The sequence below is a fragment of the Alternaria ventricosa genome (genome assembly GCF_023758065.1).
Source record: "Alternaria ventricosa strain BMP 2768 chromosome Unknown scaffold_14, whole genome shotgun sequence".
Lineage (NCBI taxonomy): Eukaryota > Fungi > Ascomycota > Dothideomycetes > Pleosporales > Pleosporaceae > Alternaria > Alternaria ventricosa.
The window spans coordinates 905,871-931,155 of record NW_026055694.1 but is presented as its reverse complement, the minus strand read 5'-3'; the positions used below and the strand labels follow the sequence as shown (position 1 = coordinate 931,155).

General features: G+C 53.0%; 7 protein-coding genes across 7 annotated transcripts; 2 read left to right on the top strand and 5 right to left on the bottom strand.

Annotated features, from left to right (window-relative positions):
• Nucleotides 1-108: 108 nt before the first annotated feature.
• Nucleotides 109-1,065, bottom strand: J4E93_007878 (uncharacterized protein; the record flags this gene model as incomplete). Its single annotated transcript, XM_049345782.1, has 1 exon — nt 109-1,065. The coding sequence occupies one exon, from the start codon at nt 1,063-1,065 to the stop codon at nt 109-111; it is 957 nt and encodes a 318-aa protein (XP_049197309.1).
• An 820-nt stretch (nt 1,066-1,885) lies between these two features.
• Nucleotides 1,886-3,352, top strand: J4E93_007877 (uncharacterized protein; the record flags this gene model as incomplete). The annotated part of the gene is made up of 2 exons (XM_049345781.1): nt 1,886-2,706; nt 2,755-3,352. The coding sequence occupies 2 exons, from the start codon at nt 1,886-1,888 to the stop codon at nt 3,350-3,352; spliced, it is 1,419 nt and encodes a 472-aa protein (XP_049197308.1).
• Nucleotides 3,353-3,584: 232 nt separating this feature from the next.
• J4E93_007876 (putative NRPS-like protein biosynthetic cluster) lies at nt 3,585-7,433 on the bottom strand (the record flags this gene model as incomplete). Its single annotated transcript, XM_049345780.1, has 1 exon — nt 3,585-7,433. One exon carries the CDS (start codon nt 7,431-7,433, stop codon nt 3,585-3,587), a length of 3,849 nt encoding a protein of 1,282 aa, XP_049197307.1.
• Nucleotides 7,434-8,621: 1,188 nt separating this feature from the next.
• Nucleotides 8,622-11,830, bottom strand: J4E93_007875 (uncharacterized protein; the record flags this gene model as incomplete). The annotated part of the gene is made up of 4 exons (XM_049345779.1): nt 8,622-9,389; nt 9,445-9,666; nt 9,720-10,749; nt 11,031-11,830. 4 exons carry the CDS (start codon nt 11,828-11,830, stop codon nt 8,622-8,624), a joined length of 2,820 nt encoding a protein of 939 aa, XP_049197306.1.
• Nucleotides 11,831-12,389: 559 nt separating this feature from the next.
• Nucleotides 12,390-13,318, bottom strand: J4E93_007874 (uncharacterized protein; the record flags this gene model as incomplete). Its single annotated transcript, XM_049345778.1, has 2 exons — nt 12,390-13,227; nt 13,311-13,318. 2 exons carry the CDS (start codon nt 13,316-13,318, stop codon nt 12,390-12,392), a joined length of 846 nt encoding a protein of 281 aa, XP_049197305.1.
• Nucleotides 13,319-14,952: 1,634 nt separating this feature from the next.
• J4E93_007873 (uncharacterized protein) lies at nt 14,953-15,922 on the bottom strand (the record flags this gene model as incomplete). Its single annotated transcript, XM_049345777.1, has 4 exons — nt 14,953-15,299; nt 15,356-15,423; nt 15,475-15,863; nt 15,917-15,922. The coding sequence occupies 4 exons, from the start codon at nt 15,920-15,922 to the stop codon at nt 14,953-14,955; spliced, it is 810 nt and encodes a 269-aa protein (XP_049197304.1).
• Nucleotides 15,923-21,371: 5,449 nt separating this feature from the next.
• PKC1 (Serine/threonine kinase) lies at nt 21,372-25,184 on the top strand (the record flags this gene model as incomplete). The annotated part of the gene is made up of 7 exons (XM_049345776.1): nt 21,372-21,804; nt 21,856-22,122; nt 22,170-23,144; nt 23,195-24,365; nt 24,415-24,616; nt 24,667-25,072; nt 25,123-25,184. 7 exons carry the CDS (start codon nt 21,372-21,374, stop codon nt 25,182-25,184), a joined length of 3,516 nt encoding a protein of 1,171 aa, XP_049197303.1.
• Nucleotides 25,185-25,285: the final 101 nt, after the last annotated feature.

Below are 25,285 nucleotides of genomic sequence, written 5' to 3'. Positions count from 1 at the left end.
CGTAATAGCAAACAACGCCAAATCCCTAATGCGTTTTCGCATCAAATAACGCCGGCCCTTGAGAGCACAATGCCAGGGTATAAGTACAATATTGTTGTTTTGCCCCAATTATATCGCTGTTCCTCGCTCGAAGCTGTCCCGTATCTCGCTCGTGTATTTGTTGTAGAAGCGCGAGAGCTTGTCGTTGAACTGCTTGTTCTTCTGGTTGATGTACGTGACATCGCCCATATCCTCGGAGTCGCGTATGCCCCTCGCTGCCCTGGCCTTCAACCTGGCCCGCTCGCCCTTCTCCAAGTCTTCCACTAGCCTGTCCACGGCTTCCTTCGAAGGCCTGTGATCGTGGCTGTACGCTTCGTCGACTGGTGTGTTTATGCGCCCTTGGTTGTCGACGGTGTAGATTTCGCCAGCATCCGTTTCGACGAGTTGCAGAAGTCCAGAGGATACTTGCGACTGCAGTTTCCTTGCCTTCTCCTCGGCATACGCCTCCAGATCGACCTTGCTCATCTGACCAATCTGCCTCTTGTACACCTTGTTCGCCTCGTTCCTGTAGTCTGCGAACGCGACTCCCTCCCGGTTTTTTGACTTCTTCTTGAGCCTCTTGTCCCAGCTCTCGCTCTCTTCAACTGTGTAGTCCCAATTTCTCTTGCGCTCGAAATCAGGGTCTTCGGATTTGAGGAGTTTGTACGAGGCTTTCTCGTTGAGGGCGCCGAGTTTGGAGATTTGCGCGAGGCGAGAACTGCGGTCTTCGGCATCGCGAACCTCGCGCTCTGTTTCTTTACGCCCGTTTACTTTGGCGGCTTGGAGCGCTTTAAATCGGGCCATTCGCGCAGCGAGCGCAGCTTTCGGGTCAGGGTTTGTAGTCGCACTGAGAGAGCTATCTTCTGTTGAAGCGGCTTCGTGGGCTGTGGTCGCATCTTGCGCTGGCGCTCCACTCGCGCTCATGGTGTCTGATGCTTCGGCCTTTTCGACTTTCGGCGGTACGGATACGGTAGTGACCTCCTCTTCGACATTTTGAGGGGCTTCGGGCGCGGGCGCTGCTTCGTCTACTTTCGCTAGGTCGGCCATGGTGGGTTGTTGTTGCTGTGAGGGCAGTCACTCCTCCGCGAAATGTTGGATTGACGACTGCCAAGACACTAGCGTGGCTTGCATGCGACAGCCTCGACCTTGGATGAGGCCTCATCATTCCTTAACATCACGAAGGCTAAGCACCAGTTCTGCAAGGTCAGCAACACCACAGATGTATCAATACACAACTATGGACGTTCTCGATGGCCTGTCTGTCGTCTCCTGGCGTGATCGAACATGCATTCCTGCGTTCCGCCTAGATTCCTAGTCACATCGAGGATCGGTGAGACACCGACGAGCAACGACATGTCGATCTCGTATCGAGTAGGAAGATCTTGATCATTAACCGCAGCAAATTCCAGATGCAGCGACGCCACTGATCCTGGAGCCATGCCCTTTGTAATGTTCAGGAAGAGATGCTTCCAAAGGAAATCGGATATGGTACTCGCATGGAGTAGACATTACCTAGGTATGGAGGCTATAACACCCACAATCTGGCTCAATTTATCGTGGCTGCTTCTCGGAGATTTAGATATGATACTTATAGTACTTTACGGAGGTAAGCACCGGATAATTCCACCACTCAGCGACATTGCTGCTCGATCTTATCCTAATGGCGGGGAGCAGCTCACAGATGATCTTCGTATACTGGGTGAACAGGAAGCTTGATCTTGGACCCATTGTGGGGCTGCTAACTAATAAGGCTAAATGGAGATGATGCTTATACAAAAGCTTCGCCTACCGCGATTCACGGCATGTCAGTCGTTTGCGAAGCTCCCTAGGTGTATCTCAAGGGACTAAGTTACCTCGAACTCCAGTCATGGCGCTCTCCAGCTACCTCGTCCTGGCGCTGACGACCTTCGCGAGTACACACGCATCCCTACAATCCCGACAGTCCTCCACTGTCACCGTCGACTTGACCAAAACCTACCAGACCATAGATGGCTTCGGCATATCGGAAACCTTCCAACGCGCGAACCAGATGCATGCCCTCTCGCCCTCACTCCAACGCTATGCCCTTGACCTGCTCTTCAACCGCACATCCGGCGCTGGTTTCTCTATCTTGAGAAATGGCATCGGTTCGTCTCCGGACTCCAGCAGCGACCACATGGTCTCCATTCAACCCACAAACCCCGGAGGCCCGAACGCAACGCCGAAATATGTGTTTGACGGCAATGACAACAGCCAGGTCTGGGTTAGCACCGAAGCAGTGAAGACGTACGGCTTACGCACTGTATATGCAAACGCATGGTCGGCACCAGGATACATGAAAACGAACAACAACGATGCAAATGGGGGATCTCTTTGTGGGGTTTCCGGCGCCACTTGTTCGAGCGGGGATTGGAAACAAGCGTACGCCAACTATTTGGTCCAGTACATCACTTACTACAGAAACATCGGGGTCGATATCACGCATCTGGGATTCTTGAATGAACCAGATCTTACGACAAGCTATGCCAGCATGAGGAGTAACGGACAGCAAGCCGCAGACTTCATCAAAGTCCTACGGCCAACACTCGACAAAGCGAATTTTACGAGCGTAAAGGTTACGTGCTGTGACGCCGAGGGGTGGAGCAGTCAGCAGAGTATGATGAGTGCACTAAGTAGCGTGAGTAGCCTGTTGGGTACGATCACCGCACAGTAAGTCCTCCACCCAAACGCCAAAACCACACACTCACCATCATCTAGTTCCTACACATCCCAACCCAACAGTCCCATAAACACCCCCCACCACGTCTGGCAAACCGAAAACGCCGACCTTCAAGGCGCATGGACAACAACTTTCTACAGCAACAACGGCGCAGGCGAAGGCCTAAACTGGGCAAACAAAATCCACACTGCGCTCACAACCGCCAACGCTTCGGCATATTTATACTGGATCGGCGTCCAAGGCGGCGCAACAAACAGCAAGCTAATCCGTATCTCGGATGACAAAACATCAGTCATACCGAGTAAACGTCTCTGGGCATTCGCGAATTGGAGTAGACATGTGCGACCGGGTGCTGTGAGAGTGAGTGCGAGTGGTGGGCCGAGTGGAAGTCGGGTTAGTGCGTTTAGGAATGTGGATGGGAGTTTGGCGGTGCAGGTCATACAAGGGGGGACTGTGACGGGTGCCGTTACGATCCAGGTAAGTGGTTTTGTTGCTACGGCGGCGAAGGCGTGGATCACGGATAATGGGCATGATTGCGATGAACTTGTGGCGACGTTGGCGGCGGATGGGGGTAGTGTTAGTGCGCAGGTGCCGGGGAGGAGTATGGTGACTTTTGTGCTTAGCCCAGCGGCTTAGTTAAAGAGGTTTGCGATGGTACGAAGATGGCTGTGATAGTGCGTCTCAAGAATGAATCTGACAACAAGATAATGAGGTTCATCATACTCTTGTACATGGTTGATCTCACGTTTCTTTAAACGAAAGCAGTGGGCACAGATAATTCTCTACAAGTCCGTCAAAGTTTCATTGCTGTACGGCTCCATCATGATTCATATCGGCGTTGTATCGAACTCTCTACACACAGTTTCGTCTAGATAGGCTCATCTCTCGGCTCAATAAGCACCTCGTTCACAGAGACGTGGTCCGGCTGCTTGAGCGCATACACAATGCACTCAGCAACATTCTCTGGATCCAAAACCTTCGCTCCAGTTGGCTCTCCAAACTTCTTCAACGCCTCCTGGTCAGTGCTCATACCCAGCAGATCCGTCGCCACATTTCCTGGCTGAACAGCAGTAACCCTTAGTCCAGTTCCGGCAGTCTCGAGCCTCAAGCTTTGCAGTGTAGCTTCAACGAAGAACTTTGATGCTGAGTAGACGCCGAGGCCAGGGAAGACCTTTCGCCCAGCATCCGAGGAGATGGCAAGGAGGTGGCCCTTTCCGCGCTTGAGCATCGAGGGTACGATGGACGAAATGACGTTGAGAAGACCTTTGCAGTTGACGTCGACGGTTTGGTTCCATTGGTCGGTGTATGTGTTGGCCATCATGGTGAAGTACATAACTCCGGAGACGTTCACGAAGATATCGACGGGCCCAAGCTGGCTCTCTGCTGCGGCAACGAGGGCCTCAACCTGAGCCTTGTCGGTGACATCGGTCTTTTGCGTAATGACCTTGCCTTCGCGGATCACGAGGCGTTTCTTGAGGTCTTCAAGGGCGTCAATTCGGCGTGCTGCGAGGGCAACGTGGCAACCTTCCCTGGCAAGAGCCGTGGCGGTGGCAGCGCCAATACCGGATGATGCGCCCATGACTACGGCAACCTTGCCGAAAAGAGGACCTCTTCGTGGAAGCCTAGCAGAGCCACCAGCAGCATCTTGGTGCGCAGGCGGCTTTGGAAGCCAGCCACGTGCATACCAATGCCGTGTGTATGTCTCAAGAAGCGTTTGGTCCACCTTCGGGCGCTCCACTGCGAGGCGCAGCGGCCTGGTCTTCGCGTTATCGAGCACCACCACATCTCTCAGGAACTCGACGCTTGGCATACCGCTTCGTAGGATATCAACGGTGAAAGCACCGTCACCACCCTTGGCAGAACCTCGCTTGTCGTCCCAGAGGCTAGTCCACTTCTCGAATTCCATCGGCTGGGTCGGGTAACCTAGCGCACTGAGATCTTCGAAGACCTTGCTAATGTCGACTGGGTCAGGGTCTCCAATGTGGAACATGGTCTGATCGGTCTCGGTCTGGTTGCTAAGGTGCATTATGGCCTTGCTAACGAAGTCGACTGGAGTCATCTCCGCGCGCCAGCCCTTGACATCAGGGTAGTAGCCGATTCTGATCGACTCGACAATCATGGCCGTCAACAGATCCCATGCATTGGCGGCACCTGTCTCACTATGACCGCTGATGGTTCCAAGACGGTGGATCTTGATGGGGAGGCCTCTTCGGCCAGCCTCTAGAGCGAGCTGTTCAGCAACCCACTTAGTCTGGCCGTATCCATCAGCAAGCTTGGTAACATCATCAACCTCCAGCATAGCGTCTTCTGACCATCCTTCGCGACCCTTGGCAGGCAGAAGTACTCCGTTAGTGGAAATGTATTGTACGGTAGCACCGCCTTGAGCAGCAAGACGAAGAACCTCTCTTGTACCACCGACGTTGGGCTTCTGCAGCGCAGCATATGGGTAGACCAAGTTGACAGTGGCAGCTGCGTGAACTATTACGTCCAGACGGTCGGCCAGGGCCTTGAATGTGTCCGGAGCGAGACCGAATCGTTTGCGCGACAGGTTTCCTGGAAGAATTTCGACACGCTCCATGATGTTGTCGCTCCACAGACCAAAGTCCAGCAAGTTCCTACGTATCCTAGCAATACCAGCGGGTATATCGTCTTGCGAGGAATCGGCGAATCGGACCATGCAGACGATCTGGGCAGATGTGGTCTCAAGAAGATCTCGGAGCAGGAATGCGCCCAAGAATCCAGTGACACCAGTCAGTAGCACAGTCTTCGCATCCTTGAGCGCACACATTTTGGCATCTTTCGGCTGGATCTCTTTATCTAGTACAGAGTCTGCTCGCAGAACGGCCGGCAGGTTCTCCTGGACTTCGGCGGTGTGACCATCCCGGATAGCTCGGACGGTATCGAGATGACCATTGAGCGTTGCTGGAGTGGCGAGGCGTGCGACCGGCACCCTGAATCCGAAAGTGTTCGACAGACGCGCTGCGAGATCGGCAAGTAGCAATGAGTGACCACCGAGATCGAAGAAGTTGTATTCGGGAGTGATGGAGCTTGGGCTGATGCTCAGTATAGATGCCCAGATCTGGGTAATCTGTTCGATGGAGATAGGACTCTGCTCGAATTTGCGTGCGCTTCCTGTAGGGGATGCAGGTCGAGGAGGAGGAAGTGCCTTGAGGTCGACCTTTCCAGACACATCGCTCCTTGGAAGACTATCCATCTCGACCCAAAGTGCAGGTATCATGTAGTGAGCAAGGTATGCCATCAACATGCGCCTGGCGGTCGAGCTGCGGCCTGTTCGGTCAATCTCGACTTCTGGACGTTCTGCAGACGCCTCTTTGTCCCGCACGATGTACGCAACCAATTGTCGACCGATGCCTTCTCCGAAAGGTACAACAGCGCAGTGGCTGACTGCCAAGTGGTTGAGTATCGCGCTCTCAACTTTTCCTGGTACCACGGAGTATCCGCGGATCTTGATCATTGCGCCAACACGTCCAGTGATCTCAAGCAAGCCATTCGATAGAAGGCGTGCCTTATCACCAGTCCTGTACATGCGAGCACCGGTCTTCGAGCTGTAGGGATTCCGGATGAAAGCTTTAGCTGTGGTCTCGGGGCGGTTAAGGTACCCTCGAGCAAGCAAGTGTCCACCTACGCAGAGCTCGCCATTTTCTCCTTCGTCCACTTTCTGGCCACTCTCGTCCACGATATAGATGTATTTCCTGTCAATGAGCGGCGGTCCTACAGGGCAGTAGGCAGCATCCTTGTCCAGCTTCTCGAGCATATCCTTAATGTCTCCACAAGCGATCTCGTGAGTTTCGCATGCGCTGTACACATTGAGTAGGCGGGTATTAGGTAGAGCTTTGATACCACGACGTGCAAGGTCGGTGGTCACAACTTCGCCGTTAAGCCAAACGGTCTTCAGGTTTGGCAGGCGCGTCTCCAGCGCTTGGTGACGAGCAAGAACGGCAGAGAAGAGTGTTGGTGTGAAAAGAGTCTCGGTGATCTTCTTAGACGCGAGTAGGTCAACCAGCATGCGCGGGTCGTAGCTAGCCTCGTCCGGTACAGCAACAACAGTCGCACCTCGTAACAGCGGGCGAAGAATTTCCCAAACGAAGAATACATTGCAGGCCACCCGGTCGCCTGGCTGTATGTCTGAGAGTCCAAATCGAAGGTTATATGAGAGAACCGCCGCTCGGTGTGGGTTGGCGATGCCTTTCGGCTTGCCAGTCGTTCCACTGGAGTATGCAACAAAGGCCAAGCGGTCCAAATCGGTCTCCTCGGGCAATGGCTTCAACTCTGACTCGCTCAACTGGCCGTTGGTAGTTGAACTGGTTTCATCCAGAACAACAAGCGGAGTGCTTCCCTTGATCTTGCCGACTTCGGCGCTGATAGTAACCACGACGGTAGGTTGAGCATCTTCTAGAACATCCGCGAGGAGGTCGGGAGGGTAGGCCAATTCCAAGACCAAGAATGCACCGCCGGCCCGTAGGGCTGCTAGAGAGGCGATCACATAGTCGGCGGATCGCGGCAATAGGACACCTACCAAGCTGTCACGGCCGACGCCATGACCCCGCAGCCGGTCGGCGAGGGCAGCGACTTTGTCGTGGAGCTCCTGATAAGTGTATGTATGCTTGTCGTCTTCCAAAGCAATCAGATCCGGGGTAGCTTGGACCTGTTTCGTGAAAAGTGCCGAAAGGTCCTTGGTAGTGTCGATGACAGACATGGTCTGTAATTTTCCAAAGGAGGGGCAGATGAAAAGTCAAAGTTTGCGTGTGAAGGGTACTCAACGTCTTATTTATTGAGTTGTACACCCCATAAGTCGGATCGATAGCCCTCGTTGAGTGATGCAAAGCGTGGGGAATTTGGCTCGTTGAGGATGAGGTGGTTCGCTAATTCCTTCGCGCATCATGGCACTTTCCTTGTCTTGAGGTGGTGCCGAGAGGCCTGCCGATAACGTCATTTGCTAGCGTTAACTAACAATCCAACAACCCCATATCATTGCTCAGTGATGCGCATCGTTGGGGCCGTCGGAAAGTCGCCTTTGGCTGGTTGGTTCCTTGTTGACAGCTTGCATGAACACCACCCGGGTTACTGCCGACACAGTGTGGCCGCCTGTCGGGTAGTCGCTCCATACCTAGGTAGCGTCAGTCTAGAGAACTCGTAGTGCCTTCCCACTGGAGAAGGAAAGGTCGCGCAGTCTCTGCTGAGACTTTCGGGGTCATCAATGGAGGCGTGTGGATGCGGGAGGCGTTGTGGGGGTGTTCAATTCCACCGGACAAGAGCCGTGGCACGTCTCTATACTGTACACGGTCAGCTTTACTAGACGATCGGGAGCGCATTTTTTGTGTTTCATATCCATTTGATCCCGCATCGCCCTCTTGAGCTATTGTGCGTTGTGGAAGGCTTCGGTGCTCATGCTGATCGCTGGGCGAGATATTACGAAGATACCAGGGGGTCTCAGTCGTTCAAATAAGCATCGCAATGCGTAGTCATGTACCGATAGCTTGGTAAAAACTGGACTGAGGATATGTAACTTACTGTTAGTCGATCTTAGGACGTTGATATTGTCCAGCTGAGGTTCTGTCAGCGTACAACATATTCGCGGGTACAAGGCGCACCCAGAGGTTATGCCGTGAAAAAGTACGTTGCGCGGGTAACACGTTTCAGTAGACACGAAGCTACAAGCACAGTAGCCCTGTCAAAGTTATATAAGAAGGAAGACCAGTGTCGAGGTCATGCCCGAGGAGCGGGTGCGGGGAAAGACGCTAGGGCGCGGTACCAGACGCACGTCAGCCTTGCACGGGATCGACGAAGTCCGTGTGGTTCATTGCCTAATCGACGTGTCTACCAAATGATTTCATTGTGCTACATACGTAAGGAGTCGTGAACAGCTCCAGTGCTTCATCTGCGCTCAACCCTGCCACTTGGTACGCCTCTGCCGAAACATGGATACCATACCGATCGGCAGCAGTCCGAAGTCAACGACATTCAGGCCACCGAACTTACCAATCATGTCCGGGCCGTACATTTGTGCGATCCACTTCCAGTACGCATCCATAGTATACCAGTCTGCGGTGATGCCACGTAAGTTGCTCTGGCCCTCAAGTTGCTCCAGCGCTTGCAGGACCTGTTCGCTATCGTCGATGGGCTTTTCTTTCGGGCGCTCGAGTAGCTCCTTGTAGATCTCCGTCAAATTTGCTTTGCCAATGGCAGAGAACGTCTCGGGGTACTTGGTGAACTCCTCAAAGGGTAGGAATGTGTTGGGGTCTTCAGGCTGCCAGTTCGCGTCCTGGAAACTGCGGCGCACGTTATGCCGAGTGCCCTTATCAAAGGCGCGCTTGATGGTGACGTAATCATCGTGCAACTTCTCTTCGTACTCATCCAACAGATCGTACGGGTTCTCTTTGACAGAGTCTCGGATCTGCAAGGGTTCAACAAACGGGGACTTCAAGTCAAGACCCCCAAGCTCGACTGGGAAAAAGAGGAACCCGTCTGGCACATCCGCAACGGAGAAGCGCTCTTTGATCATCGTCTTGAGATGTTGTACAATGCTGCCATCGGGAAAAATACTGTCCTGGATATGGCGATGGGTGGCGAGCATCATGTCGACATGTTCGCGGCCGAAGCAGTTGGAAGCAGTCCCGAAATTGGAACTGAAGAACGTAGCCGCATACGAGTTCTATTCCCGATGATTAGAGACTGCGATTTGAGACCAAGGAGATTGCAGTACTTACCCAGACCTGAATATAGTCGATGATGCTCTTTAGCTTTCCTTGCAGTTGCGTGCGGAGCTCTTCCACATGACCATCGACCATTTTCTGATCGATCTTGAACTGGCCACTCTTTGGATCGAGCTGCAAGAAACCCCATCGAATCTCACCTTCCGGGAGTTGGTCGTCAATCTCAGCATCGGAGTCGCGTGAGATGCGAACACTGCCTGTCTTCTTGTGGTCAAGCTAGAGTTGTCGTCAGATGAATCAACGTGAGTATAGTTCATGAGGAAACTGACCTTGGTTCCCGTAACTTCTGTGAATTTGACGACACTTGCCCAGGCTTTGGCACACGTGTTGTAGTCCCTGTGCCAGAACCAGACATTATCACCGAGACGGTATAGATCTGGCCCGCCGGCGGCTCGGTTCGCCGCGTAGTCCAAGCAGAAGAGCGCTGCCTCCCCCAAAGTATCGCTCAGAGCGTGTGAGCCTGGCATGCCTCGACGGCGTAAACGCGGCTCAGCGGATGGGTCATCATTGAACTTCAGAGGTGCCTGAAGGTATCGCTCGAAGAACTTCTTCCACCTATCCGAGACGCCAAGAAAGTCTAGAACCGTATAAATGGTCTGATGTGGCAGTAGTGAATTCCACGAGTCAAAAGTCGTAGAGAAGCAGGTCAGTCCTCCGTGAAGTCTTGTGTTCAGAACAATTTCGGTGGATAAGAGATGAAGTAGGCCTTGCTTTGCTTCCATAGGCTTCTTCGACTGACGACTGTGCACCTCATCTTCCCAGTCGCACGCGTCGCGATCTCTGTCGTCTTCGTCTACCTCCGCTTGGGCGTTCCCACCAAACAAGCCGGCACCACAACGCTGATTAGGCGCAGCGGCTCTAGCCGAGCTAGAGATAGTAGCCTTTCTTGCTGTCTGCTTCGTCCTCCCTCCCTGAGTGCTGGCTAGTTGGGATAGTTGGCTAACACTTCCTCCGCTCGGCTGTTGAATTGTGTTGAAATGGTATTGCATTTGGTTGTCAGCCATTTCCCGTTGCACGTTGGGTTTGCGCTTCTTGGCGACGTAGTCCCCATACTCGGCCTCCTCTTCACCATCTTGAGCCTCGATTTGCTGTGTATCATAGTCCAGTAGCTGGTGGGCGAAATATCGGTTGTGATGTGTACTCATCCGCTTCTTCTCGACACTAGACTTAGTGTCCGTGCCTTTGTCGCCTAGGAAGTACGATCGGCGTGAACGGTCAACCTTCGAAACCTCTGTGGAGTTTCTCGGCCAAGCTTGGTGCTTGTGCATGGCCAAGAATGCGGACTTGAAGAACACAGACCTAGAAGTTATTCAGTCAGAATTCCTTTGTTCATGTCTTGCGGTAGCAGTCGACTTACCATTTTACACCGACGTAATGGAGGAAGATCGCCTGGAGAAGGTCCGGATCGAAGTGAATAGAGAAGTCGCCATTGATCTTCCTTCGCTGCTCTAGTAGAACATGCGGTCCCCAAGACCAGCGATCGAGAGATGCCATGCGTACGTTGAGAATGTCGCACAATTCGGCGAGTATCACATCTGCGGGTTCGTTAGCTACCAGATATTCCTACGAAGAATATATACTTGCCGTTACCGAGGAAGTCCCTGAGCGCTTCTCGCTTCTCATTCGAAAGAAGATCGGAATTCAGAAGGCCTTCGATGGTGGAGTGAAGGCTAGTGGGGTTGAACGGTGTCGAATAGTTCAGATTAGCCTCGAAGTTCTCGACTGTCTTGCGCAGCTCGCGAATAGCAGCGGAGCTATCTTTCTTGTTCGCCTGGAATAACTCATCAAGATACGATCTTAGTGCTTGCTCGTCTACTTCGGCTGCTTGGAAGACGTCTTTCTCCCATGCGGCGCGGGACGCCAGCTTTTTAGCACCAGGCACTTCCTCGAAGCTTTCATCCATTTCGACATCGCCATCGTCTGTTGCAGACTTTTCAGAAGAAAGCCACTCGGTGACGAGCTTGCCGTAGAGGTCGGCGTACTGGTACTTGGTCGACTGAACGGAAAGATAACGCAACAGTGTCTTTTCCCAGTCTGAGAGGACTTTGTTCGAAACAGAAGGATCAAAGCGGGCCTGTTCAACGAAGCGATCGAGGTTCTTGAGATCGGTCTCGAGACGAAGGTTCCTGGATGTTCCACTGATAACTCGACCGACTCGCCCATCCTTGGTTTTCTGCTCCGTCTGGAAGCCCAAACAAGTTTTCGAGCCATCGAGAAGAAGACATACGCGCTTCAGTGGGTCTGCTTCGGCTTTCGCGGCGGTGGTGAGTGCAGCATACTCTTCTTCGAACACTGCGCGCTGCTTCGCAAGCTCTTCGAGCTTGGTGGTCGTGATGGTCTTGAGCGTCGCCCCGAAAACACTACCGGACGATGTCGCCATGGCCGAGTCTCAGAATATCACGTCAGACAGATAAACTGGATGATTTGTAGTACGTTCGGAAGATTGGATGAAGAAAGGGCGTGTGAGGATAGGCTTTGGTGGTGGTCGCTAAGAGTGGTAAAAGGAAACCACTGAGAACGTGATTCTGCTCACTCGACAAGAGGGGGACTTGCTCGAATATATAGCGATAGAATTGCACTGCCGCATACTGAGTGCAATTCTAGCCAGTAGTAGGCAGTAAGGCAGGCAACAGGCAGCAAGCGCTTGGCAGGACCGTGCCCCAATTAGTCCGTAATGCGGGGAACGCGTCGAACTATGCATTCTGCCAAGTTTTGAAGTGACACGGTATAACACTAATGTCACTATACACTGAAAGCTCGGTGTCTGATGTGCTGAAGGGGGTTTCGTTGAAGAACGATGGATGGTCCTGGGGATTAGCTCGGAAGGGACAATCATGTTAACCTGCCTATCGATAAGCGCACAGACCATGCATTGGCTCCATCGCATTCTCGACAGTCCACCGTGCCACTCAACCCCTCATCCAACATACTCCAACTTATCAGGCGGCCACCTTCTCATAAATCGCTCTTTGGAACAATTCATGCAGCTTCAATATGCGCGGGCTCATCGGCGGGATGACCTGGCAGAACGCCACACCGCAGACCCCAGCTTCGAAGTCGAGATACCAGGTCAAACTAGGAACGCCGCCCCAGAAGACTGTCCCAGCATTCATACGTCTTTCCTGGCCTTGCTCGGCTATCATTCCAGCGAACGACCATTGCTTCTCGATATCTGCAGGCTGACCCATACCCAGAAGCTGCGTGTGAAGAGGTGAAGACTTGAGGTAGTCGTTCAGCTCCTTCTTGCATCTCTCATCGAGCTGCGGTCTGAAAAGCTCGTCCCAAGAGTCGTCGCTCAAAAGCTTCGAGTCGCGCTTCAATACGGATTGAAGAAAGGTAAAGTAAGCTTCTGCGCTCGCGAAAGCGCCCACACCTCCCAGGCAGTCTGTGGCATCGACGAAGACGTCGAACCCTCCAGCATCCGTCGCCGGCCCCTCACCCTGCTCGGTCAGCGTGCTAATGTTCGCCACGCGATCTTTCATATCAGATCTCTCTCTTGGGAAGAAGCTCATGTCTGTTATTCCCAGAGGATCCCATATCTTCTCCTTCATGACGGCATCAAGTCTCTTTCCCGATACTTTCTCGATGACCTTGCCGGCCCAGTCCGATCCTGGGCCATATTTGAAGCTGGGGCCTGGTTCGTAGAGAAGCGGCAGGGTATGTTTCTCCCCAACAGTCGGTCCACAAGACGGGGTCTCTCCGCGGCTTGCACGCCACTTCCCCAGATCAGGATTGAGCCAGTCATACTCGTGGCCATTTGTGTGACTCAGAAGCATCCTGTTCCGGTCAGTTTTCCATCAGCTAGTGCATTAGTACAACGCTTGCCTCAGGGTGATCGGCGTGGTGTTGGGCACAGTGACCGCCTCATTCGTCTTTTCGTCGAAGCTCGTCATAATGCCGTACTTTCCAATACTGGGCAAGTATTTGGCCACGTCTTCGTCATGCGTGATTAGCCCTTCCTCGACACACCTTAGGGCTGCAACTGCGGTCATGAGCTTCGTCATTGATGCGATCCCGCATATTGTATCGAGTTGGAAAGGGCGTGTCGAGCCTTCCGCAAGCGACTGAACACCTTTGGCTCCCGAGTACAGTATTTTGTCTGCTTCGCTATTAGATGGCTGTTGCCTTGTGCCAAGGATGCTCACAGACCGTCCTTATCGCCCGCGAGAAGAGCGTATCCGGGCAGGATCTTGTCCTCAATAGCTTTTTCATACGCCTTTTCGAAGTCTGTCATGATGGTAATGCTTTCACTCTCGGATCATCAATAGTCAATATGAGCAGTGACTTCGAAGTTACCTTTATATCTACGACATGTGTCGCGGATAATCAAGGCGTTGGCAAGGCGTATTGCAAACCGTAGGATTGCTGACTGCATGGTCAGAACCATCGCTACTCTGCCAATCATCGACGTGTTAGTCAAGAAAAAGACAGCTATACTTCCATCTCTGTTAGGAGTTCGTTGCGAACCAAAAGTCAAACCTGTGCAGCTCATACACGATACTTCGATGTGAGCACATGCACCGACGCTGACACGCGACACAGTGGGGCTGCTGAGCGGGTACTGTACACCACCTGTACCCTCCTCAGATATCTCTACTTCGGCTTGAGCGATGCACCACGCAGCCTCTACGAATCGCTCGATGCATTGTTGCAGCGCCCCTTTGTCCGAACAACTATTCCCAGAATACGCAAAATAGGTGATTGCTACGACCATTGCCGATCACATTGGCACAAGCACAACGGGGCATCGCGGCTGTCGGGAGGAAATGGGACTAAAAGGGTGCCCTGCAGTTTACATTAGAATCGGAAACGAGTGCCTGCAAAATCTGAGTGCAATGAAGAGTCCTAGGCTGTTACTTCTACCATCCTCGGTGGGTGTTGAATTCCTCTCCCGATCGCGATGGGTCATAAGCTCGTTGCGCACGCGCGGGAGAAAAGACGACCCCCATGACCCCCAGTGCCGCTCTTCCGTAACACCCGTGGCCCAAGCCCGTTCCAAGTCCCGCAGGCGCTCGCTCCTCAATTTCCCGGAAAGTCAACCGAGTCATCGTTCGTCTAGGCGCTGAGCGTTGAAGCCACGCGACGAACACGTTCGGCATTGCCGTAGTGCAAGGCGGCACATAGCAACGTTTGTTTTTTTGGAGCCTGGAGTTGTGTTTGGATGGGGAGAGCTGATCGCCTGGCTGCCGAGTCAGGACTGAGGAGGATCGCCTCATTCGTGTGGACCCGTTTTTTTGCTTTCGCGATTCCGCGATGCTCCGCGGTACGATCATGCGGCTCCATAGGCCCCAGTCTGGGCATGCTGCTTGTGTGGTCTTGGACGCGCGTGTGCAGGCGTCGCCGTACGTTGGAGGGTAGGCACGAAGACCTGCTTGATTCTTCATCTGATGGAGTATGTTGTTGGATTTGTCTATTGGTTCTGATTGTATTATTTCGTAGTTCTCTAATGTGATGTGGCTTTCGTGACTGTGTTCAGTTTGCGCTTGTCCGGGTGATGTACCCCTAGTCTTTCAAGGCGCTTGATCGTTGCTCGACGCTTCTGGTAACCTGTATGCCTCCGCCTTTTACAGGCAGGATGTATTCCTCACTCCCAGTACTCCCTTGCCCATGGACCATATTGACCATCTGGCCATCTTCCAGGGCTACCCACTCTTCGTCTCTTCCACTCAGACGACTCTTTATGACCGGTCGTTTCGCGTAGCCTGCTGCAGGCGTGTGGGGATGTGAGCTACCGCTGCTTCCGAGTTTGAGTACGCGCTGGAGGAGGGGACGAAGTGTGGCGACGCATCCTACGATCATACCGACACCATTCTCGGCGTAACCCCAGAGGATCACCTTAGATACACCATCTGCAGGATTAGTCAGTACGTTTGCCCTGTGGGAGCAGAAGGATATGGAAACTTACGAAGGTAGTCGGTCGCATTGGTCAGATTAACAGTGTAGACAAGACGAATGCATGCTGAAAGACTTGCTCTGTGGAGCATTAGATGGTGATCTGGTTCCCAAGAGATAAGCGAAACTTACAATGCACCGAGACCGAGAATCACGCCGACCGAAAGCTTAGCATTACGGTTCAACTGTACGTTCCAGAGCAGCGGTATGGGTAGGAGTGCGCAAAACCAATCCGTCGCAATGTTGACTGCAGTCGTCGCGTAGTATATGTCGGCCAGTGTTTGCGCTGGGTTGCACTTTCCACCAGGGGTTGAGGTATCCCAAGCGTACGACACTGGTGCGCACTGGAAAATGATGTACAGCATCGCAATCAAGTTCATGACGATGAACATGGCTGAAACAGTGTACAAGCTGTAGATGTAGGCCTTTCTCCGGGATGCGATGCGTATGAGCATGAACGAGATGCTCATCTTGATAGGGATGATCGCTGCACAGTAGAAGACCTCGAAGAAGAAGAAGAACTACATGGTTTAGCATGGAGGAATTACAGAGTTAGAGATAGGTGTAAACGTACCTCCATCCCTTTAACTTTCTCTTCTGCGTTGAGGTTGTCGTCGTGGACCCCGACTCCGCTGAAGGCGCCCCCAATGCATGCTATTGTCAAGCCAGTGAAGGGGACCTGCGTCATTCCTGTCAGTTGAGTTGTCTTGTATGGAATCCTTGAGGTTGGCTCACAGTCGCAGCTGTCATGCTCCAGTCATCCAAGCCCCAAGCATTGTTGTGTAGTCTTGTATAGACTCGCAGTCCGAAAAGAATATAAGCAATAACTGCCAGTGCGATGACTGAAGCAGCAAGCTCAGGAGCGTTGTCGCCGTAGTAAGTCATCTTGATACCCTTACGCTGATAGCCACGGCTTCCCAGAGCGCGAAGTGGGGAGCGAAGGGATGAAGTATGCAGAAAAGATGCAAAAGAAGGACTAAGGAGGGAACATGTGGAAACACATCAGGATGCGATGCAAAGATGCATATGCTTCAGGACATTGCGAATAGTTGTGAAGCAGACCCAAGCGGAGGCAACAAGCCGACCTGGTTTCAAGAAGGGAAAGAATTGGACGCATATCAACCTGTTATCGTTGATCTTCCGGGTTTCTCGAGTATCCACATCAGTCCAACAAATAATCTGACAGCTGTGTCGAGCACAAGCCGCCAGAAAGACCGGCACGAGACAGATTTTTGTCGCATTCTGGCATAGCTTCTGGGGCGTAATCTAGGATGCTGCTAGGAAAGTACGGCGACCCTCACCCGACGTTCGTTCCCGTGTCGAGGTTAGATATGGCGTGGGTCGCCTGACGATGTGGAACCGGTGAATGTGGCACGGCTGGACCATATTGCTGGGTGCTGTTACGTGCCTGGCTCCTGAACGGCTGCTATAGATGGACCCTGGGAGGATTCGAAAACTTCGCGACTGACACTCGCGTACTCTCCGTCCATGGAATGGCCCTGTTGAGCTGTAGGGGTATTGACATTCTGATACATCGCGCAGTGCAGGATAGATCCCTTGGTGATCGTGCGATGTTTCTTGTCATGATACTGGGAGGTGCCGCGATGTCGGGAGTGCATCATCTGGAAAGATCGGCTCTCTCTTCTTCTTAGCTTCTGCACAGTTCTCCGTGCCCGGGCAGGGTGCCGTGAGGCTGCTAGCCGCGACGGCTGATGGACTCGTTGTCGGTAGGGGGCACGGGTAGCGCGTCGCTGGCGAACCTGCGTTAGTCGCGCCTCGCTTGCGAAATGCTCCGCAAAAGGCCCGAATCGTGGACCTTGTACCTTGAATTATCAACTCTCAACCGCTGCACGAATCCTTCGAGACGGCTGGTGATGAAGATGGGCGGATGGAAAGAGCCCATAAGGATAGGAGAGAACATGGGGAAGAGACGCGCATGGAACCATCACTTCAATCCCCGTGGACGGCTCGGAGCAGTCATTCCTATCTGAGGTGAGGCGCGTGACCCCAGTTGCTCAACGAACGCGTTGTCGCGCGATGAATAACGAGAGCAGGAGTGCCGACTTCGTACTAACAATGGCGTCTGTATGTTATGGCATTGGCCATAGTGCCTGAGTGGAGTGGGAAAAGTCGGTGTTTCGACGTGCGACTTCTCCTTACGTACCCAATTGACGCGACTTGCCATGACGTAAATGGGTGGCGCTAGCCGAGTGCAGGTTTGCCCTGATCCCAGATCCTGCACTGCGAGGCACGGGCTGCTGCCGAGTCGTTCGCTCAGACCTATCCGTCTCTAGACATAAAGGGACCTAATGTTGGGTTTGGATGAGCGCTGATAGCTGGATGGGGGCCAGAAACGTCGAAGCGACTCGCAATGTACATCCCAGCACTAGATCCATACCAAATGTACAAGGAGCGCCCGGGACGTCTGACATTAGGCTGAGATATCACCAAACGTCTGTGTACCATCTACCATCCTAGTTCTTAGTATATGTCCACCGACATCTGAAGAGGCAGGCTTCTCATACCTAGAACGGTCACGTCAATTCCAAGGTGATCTCGGGGTGTCTACATGTGACAATGATGTTATTCCGATGCTGACAATACATTTCCTCGACACTCATCATCCACGCATACCCTCTATCCTATCAGTGCCGCATGAGTAATTTGATGAAATCCTAATGACCGATGATGCTAGAACAGTTCAGGGCACATCTACAGGTTGCATCTCTTGCTCGAAGCCATCAACATCTTCGTGCAACCACGCGTCTTCTGGCGTCGTTCTTCGCCCTATCTTAAAAGCACTCCGCCCGCTCAAGACCTCCTCGCACAGTCGCACTCGGTCTCCGTCGAATAGATGATCTATGAAGATTGTAGATACATCTGATGCAGACTGCGCATCCACACGTCGAAAGTCTCTCAATTGATGAGCATACCACCAACACGCTGCCACAGGAATACCCAACGTGTAATATTCCGTACGCTTTGTATATTCGGTTTGCAAGTCCACCTGGAACCAGTTCGAAACGATCCTCTTTGAACCCGGTTGTTTGTACCACCCCAATTCTTCGTGATGTGCGTCTCCGGTATCTGGATGCCAGCCCCGGATACTATAGATATAGTGTTCTTGTCGTTCTTGGTGCGCATCCGGTCCCGGCCACCATGTGTAGTCTTGCTGGCAAGCGCAATTTTGCGACTTGCACAGCCTTGTCCCTTTACATCGGGGGTGATAGACTGCAGAGAGGAGCAATGTGAACCGACCCATTGGCAGCTTCATTTCCTGCCCCGCAAATGTTCGAACCTCCAAACTGTGATCTCTGTTCAAGAGATCGCATACTCTGTGCAGCCTGAAGCTAAGCACCGCACCGCTTCCATGCAGTAAAGAAGAGTCAGCCTGCTGCAAAATAGAGGACGATTCCAGGCCCCCCGGCGGGATGATATACGTCGAATTTGCCTTGAGCATCAGCGTTACAAACTGTAATTTTTCCGATGCTCTTGCCTTCAACGTTTCCATACCACCCAGCATGTGAGATATGAATGTGAAACCGCATAGACACCTCAACTCTTTGCATACGTCTAACAACATCGACACGAATGCCATATCTGAGCTGCCATAGTCCACACGAATATCTGAACCTTCTGCAGCGAGCCCCAAGAGGGAGTATACCCGATCCCGAGCCCTTTGGCACTCTTGATTGGGTAGTTTTGTAAGTAAAGAGAAGAGACGTTTTCCAAGGATGGAATGACGATGCTGCGCTATGTTGATGTGAACAGAGAATCTTACATCGGCTGTTGTGACGAAGGCATATGAGAAGTCGGCGATGCGGTGGAGGTCGTGAATTTCCACCATATCAGCCAGAAGACTGAGTGTCCTACTATGCGCGATCTCCTGCGTGATCCAAGCCCTAGTCCAATAAGCATGATTCGCAAGCTCGAGCCATCCATCCTTGAATTCTTTCAGTCGACGCCACGCATACATCCCCCACAAAGGGAACTCGGGGGATGGGCTGGATAAGCGTTCTTTGGCTCGACACCAGTCGTTCCATGCGCGGGAAAATGCGGCCATGTCACTGCTTTTACCCAGCCAAATGATGACGTGCACTGCTGCGGTGTATACAGCCCCCATCTGAGCGACCTGATGATTTCTCTCAGCAATGCTGCTCTGATCAATACAAACAGCATCTATCCAGAATAGCCTCAGAGGGTATTTCTCTCGCACGACGTGCAAAAAGTCGTACAGATTTTGCCGGATGTAAAACAGCTGATCGTTGATGAGGATAGGATACGCCTCACTTTTGTCTCCCCAGGTGTAGGACAGGCATGTGTAATCGTCCGCGGTACTCCCGTGCGTAAGGGTGCACTGTACGAAGCCTTCTGGAGATAGACTTGGCAGCACCTTGATAATTCGGATGGACGGCTGTGTGTGATCGAGAGCGGCGTGTTTGAACGGCGGGATGGGATCGACATTCTTTAAGATTAACCAAGACATGCCAGAAAGCAAGTTTACAGCTCCAGAAGGAGTTGCTGGTGCAGTGCACACTGTGGTCGAGCCTCGTCGTCGACAAATGTGAGCATAAGATGTGTGCGTCGAAGCGGCTGCTTGATAGCTTCAGTACGGTAGGTGTAACTCGGGTAGTAAGATTTGTTCTTCGAAACAACTCCAGAGTGCGCGTCGTTCTTGAAGGTAGCGTGAAGGAAGGCAGCAGCGACTGCGGGGTCTGAAAGTGTTGGCACGGGGCTGAGCCTATGACCGTTCTCATTCGTTCTTGGATCGGTGGCGTACACGAAGTCGTTAGATGTATGCAACCCGTCAACATCAATAGGCTTGAATCTCAACTTTCTCGTGCAGACCTTCATTCCAAAATAAGAGGCAGACGAGATGATGTAGTCGAGGGGACATTGAGCCTCGATTTTTTCCCGTGTGGCATTTTCAGGCGGATCAAAATATGACTACCAGCTTGCTTTGCGCATCCATGGATCTCACATTTGACATGTTGTCACTATACGGTACGTCAGCTCCACCAGCTGGCAAAGGGACCGGTCAACAGTAGTTGTAGATCAACGCGATTATGCACACATTCTAAGTGCGGGAAAAGCAATGTGTCGAACATCTCGCGCACATATCAAGCTAGGATTAGCATAAGTAAGTACGACGCGTACTGTACTTGGCGTGAGCGAACTGATGGGGTAGCAGTCGATGGAGCGCGTATTCATGCGATACAACGGGAACATGCGTACCGACATCAGCGCTCTCAATTCCTGACGCGCAAGACGTGGTGGACGGTGTGATGAAGGTTTCAGAGAGTTGTGCAAGGAGTGATGGAGGAAGTTTGGGTGAAAACAAGCCTCGCACAGTCAGATCAGGTCGCACATGTCAAGGCGTCGGTGCCCAATCGGGCGGGCGTCATGCGCACCTGCCTTCAACAAAGATAAGAATTCGGGATGTGGTCGAGAGGATGCGAGAAGTCAAAGTGGTATGACTGAAGCAGGGCAATAAGCCTGATTCCATGGAACCCTTGTGAGACGGTGTTGAGAGTTCACCCCGCCATGCTGCCTGCCTGTTAGTCTTTTCCCCACCAACAGCCACGGCCGCCCAGACAGTCGCCGTCATCACCTCTGCTGTCTCGTACTCGCGCCCGACGACGCCAAACAGCACCCGCGGCTTTTGATAGACAGCGGCACTTAACCCTTTCCCGACGCCACTCGACGAAGAGGGGGAAAGTGGGGCTCCGCTAAGCCACCCTATGCGTGAGCTAAATCGCTGTTCGCCCAACGACATCACCACAGCACGACGACTCCGCCATTGTCGCCCGCCAACCTCACCTACGCGACCTCCCTGCCGCCGCCGCCGACGACGCGTTGGACTGGCTGTTGCTTGCGCGCAGAAGCTGCTTACGTCACGGCTGCCTGCCCGAGCGCCGACGCATCCCTCGCAGCCCACCACCGCTGGGCACCTTGTCACGCCGTCGCCTCTGTCGGTGAAGAAATCTCCTGACGCCCTCCGCGCCCACCTGTCATAGACGACCGCCGCCATGGCGAACGTCGACGAGACCGTTGCCAATGTGCAACGCAAAATCGACCGTGAAAGGGCCCTCATCAACGCCGCCAATGCCATGCGCCAGTCGACCAACAACCCGGCCGTGCTTTCCCGCCTCGATGGACAGATCAAGGACGGCCGCCGGAACATTGACTACTTCGAGTCGAAGCTGCGGGACCTGGACGTGCAGAGAACGTCTACAGGCATGGAGAACATGAGTTTGCAACCAGGCCGCGGCCCCAACAACCCTTTGACTCCTCCCCCGAAAGACGGCTGGAACGGCTATGTGCAAGAACAGGGAGCTTATGGCGGCCCTGAAAGCCAGTACAGCCAGCTTAGCGGAGGGCAAGCTCTGCAGCCTCCTCGCGCGCCATATGCCCCGCCAGCTCCCGGCGCGCCCAACAAGCGACCGAACTTCAGCAAACTGGGTATATACATCTGTTGCATACATCAGTGATCTATTCAGCTAACACGCGCAGACCTCATCAAATATGATACCCCGCATCTCGGTCCCCGCATCCAGCTCATGCTGTCCCAGCTCGAATTCAAGCTCAGTGTCGAAAAGCAGTACAAAGATGGAATCGAGAAGATGGTGCGGTTATACCAAATGGAAGGCGACCGCAAGAGCAAGGCAGACGCAGAAGCCAAGCGCATCGAGAGTAACCAGAAGATCCAGCTGTTGAAGCACTCGTTGAAGCGTTATGAGGATCTCCACGTCGACATTGAGGGCGACGCCGATGGCGACGGTAAGCCCCAACGATACTGTGTGCTGCCACATGCTGATTATGCCCAGATGACAGTTTGAACATTCCGAGTCAAAGAAAACCTTTGAGCGGTCACCTCTCCCTCCGCGTACATGCCGTCGCCGATGTCGATCACGCAGCTACTGGGCGCTTTAGTCGAGGCCCGGAAACATTTGTCAACATCAAAGTCGAAGACTCAATCAAGGGTCGCACAAAGCCCACACGGAACGACCGCTGGGTCGACGAAGTCCACGACTTCGCCATCGACAAGGCGAACGAGATCGAGATAACCGTATACGACAAGACGGGCGACCATCTTCTGCCCATCGGCATGCTATGGGTCCGCATATCAGACATTGCCGAAGAAATGCGAAGGAAGAAGATTGAGACGGAGCTCGCAAACTCAGGCTGGGTGGCTGCTGACAAGATGGGAGGAGCTGCAGCCGGCATTCAGCCCGACATGCAGTTCCAGCCGCCGCCAGGGCAGAACTTTGCAGGCGCCGGTGCTGGAGGTCCTGGTCCTGCTGGCGCGAGACCGGGTGGTCCCCAACCTCAAACAGGACCCGTTATGATTGACGACTGGTTCTCACTGGAGCCAGTAGGTCGCATCCACCTCACCATGTCCTTCGCCAAGAACACCGGCAACAAGCAACCCTTCGATCTTGGTCTTGGTCGTAAAGGTGCCGTTCGTCAGCGTAAAGAAGACGTCGTCGAGCAATACGGGCACAAGTTCGTCCAGCAGCAGTTCTACAACGTTATGCGTTGTGCGCTCTGTGGAGAGTTCCTCAAGTATGCTGCTGGTATGCAGTGCTCGGACTGCAACTACACGTGTCACAAGAAGTGCTACCCCAAGGTTGTTACCAAGTGCATCACTCAGTCCAACGCCGAAACCGATCCAGACGAGGCTAAGCTCAACCACCGCATTCCTCATCGCTTCGAAAACTTTTCCAACATGGGTGCCAACTGGTGCTGTCACTGCGGTTACGTCCTGCCACTTGGTCGGAAACAAACCAAGAAGTGCAATGGTGAGTGGACCTACTATTCCGATTTGCAAACCCCACTAACGGTGATTCAGAATGTGGTCTCACCTGTCACGCTCACTGCGTTCACTTCGTACCTGACTTCTGCGGTATGTCCATGGAAGTGGCTAATCAGATTTTGATGGAAATCAAGAGGACGAGAAGAGGACAGTCATCGTCGGGCCCAGGCATGAGCGGACGGACCCTGCGACCGGATAAGCCAGCAAAACCTCTGCCACCAGCGCAACCTCAATCTCCAGGTCAACCCGGTCAAGACCAAGCCCAATCCGACAGGTACTCTTACGGAAAAGAGCAGATGAGTCCTCCGCCTGGTCCTCCACGACAACAATCCTATGCCACATCGGCGGCGTCAATCGATGCGGCAAGAGCCTCCTTCTCTGGATCCAGCTCTGGCGCGGCTCCCACATCGCCTACTGCAGGCTCAAGACCTTCGTCGGGCCCACGCACTCAATCTTCGATCGCTGCCGCTGCAGCTGCGATGAACAAAACCACGGCTCAACCTGCCTACGGCCGCAGTAACACGGACTATGCGCCACCGGGCGGAAGGACGTCAGGCAGTGGATACCCAGCAGATCAACGCATACCACAACAGCAAGCTCCTCAATCAGCCACCTACGATCCATCGGCATATGCCAACATCCCGAGCTACCCACCGAGCCATCAACAACCCGCAGCGATGCCCAACTACCCACAAAAGTCTTCATACGCTCTACCACAGCCATCGCCACAAGCGCAACCCCCGCACCAGCAGCAAGCGCCTCCTTCGCAACCGAAGATGCAAGAACCATCTGCGCCCGCGAAACAACCCCCGTCGGCGGTAATAGAAGCACCAGGCAAGAAGGTCACACCGGCAGCGAACACACAAGGAACAGGAAAGAGGATAGGCCTGGACCACTTCAACTTCCTTGCAGTGCTGGGTAAGGGTAACTTCGGAAAGGTCATGTTGGCTGAGACGAAGAGCACCAAGCAGCTCTACGCTATTAAGGTCCTGAAGAAAGAGTTTATCATCGAAAACGACGAAGTGGAAAGCACACGCTCAGAGAAGAGAGTCTTCTTGATCGCGAACAAGGAGAGGCATCCGTTCCTCTTGAGTTTGCACGCTTGTTTCCAGACCGAGACCCGTGTGTACTTTGTCATGGAGTACATTAGTGGTGGTGACTTGATGTTGCACATTCAGAGAGGCCAGTTCGGCACCAAACGCGCACAGTACGTTCCTAAGATGCCATTAGAAAGACAATTGCTAACATGTTCACAGGTTTTATGCTGCCGAGGTCTGCCTTGCACTGAAGTACTTCCACGAGAACGGCGTCATCTACCGCGATCTGAAATTGGATAACATTCTGCTCACGCTAGATGGACACATCAAGATCGGTGATTACGGATTGTGCAAGGAGGAGATGTGGTACGGATCAACTACCAGCACCTTCTGTGGTACTCCCGAATTTATGGCACCAGAGGTAAGTCTCGTCCATCATCACAAAGTCAAGTCACTAACAAAAGTTTGTAGATCCTTCTTGACAAGAAGTACGGCCGAGCCGTTGACTGGTGGGCCTTTGGTGTGCTCATTTACCAGATGCTTCTCCAGCAATCACCGTTCCGTGGTGAAGACGAAGACGAAATCTACGACGCCATTCTTGCCGACGAACCCCTCTACCCAATTCACATGCCGCGCGACTCCGTATCTATCCTTCAGAAACTGCTCACCCGCGAGCCTGAGATGCGTCTTGGATCTGGACCGACCGATGCGCAAGAGATCATGTCACATGCTTTCTTCAGGAACATCAACTGGGACGACATCTACCACAAGCGAGTACAACCGCCATTTACGCCACAGATTACGAGCCCAACGGATACTAGCAACTTCGATACCGAGTTTACAAGTGTCACACCTGTGCTTACGCCTGTGCAGTCTGGTACGTTGTTCACCCATGTGTACTTCTGCTTTTGCTAACAACACATGCAGTGCTTTCACAAGCCATGCAGGAAGAATTCCGTGGCTTCTCGTACTCGGCTGATTTCGCCTAAAGCTTGCCTTGCCTTACACTTCTGATACCCTAGGCTTTCGTTTGGGAAAATGGGTTGTTCCTTTTGCTTTTGTGTGGTTAGCGTGCTCAACAACCTGCCTT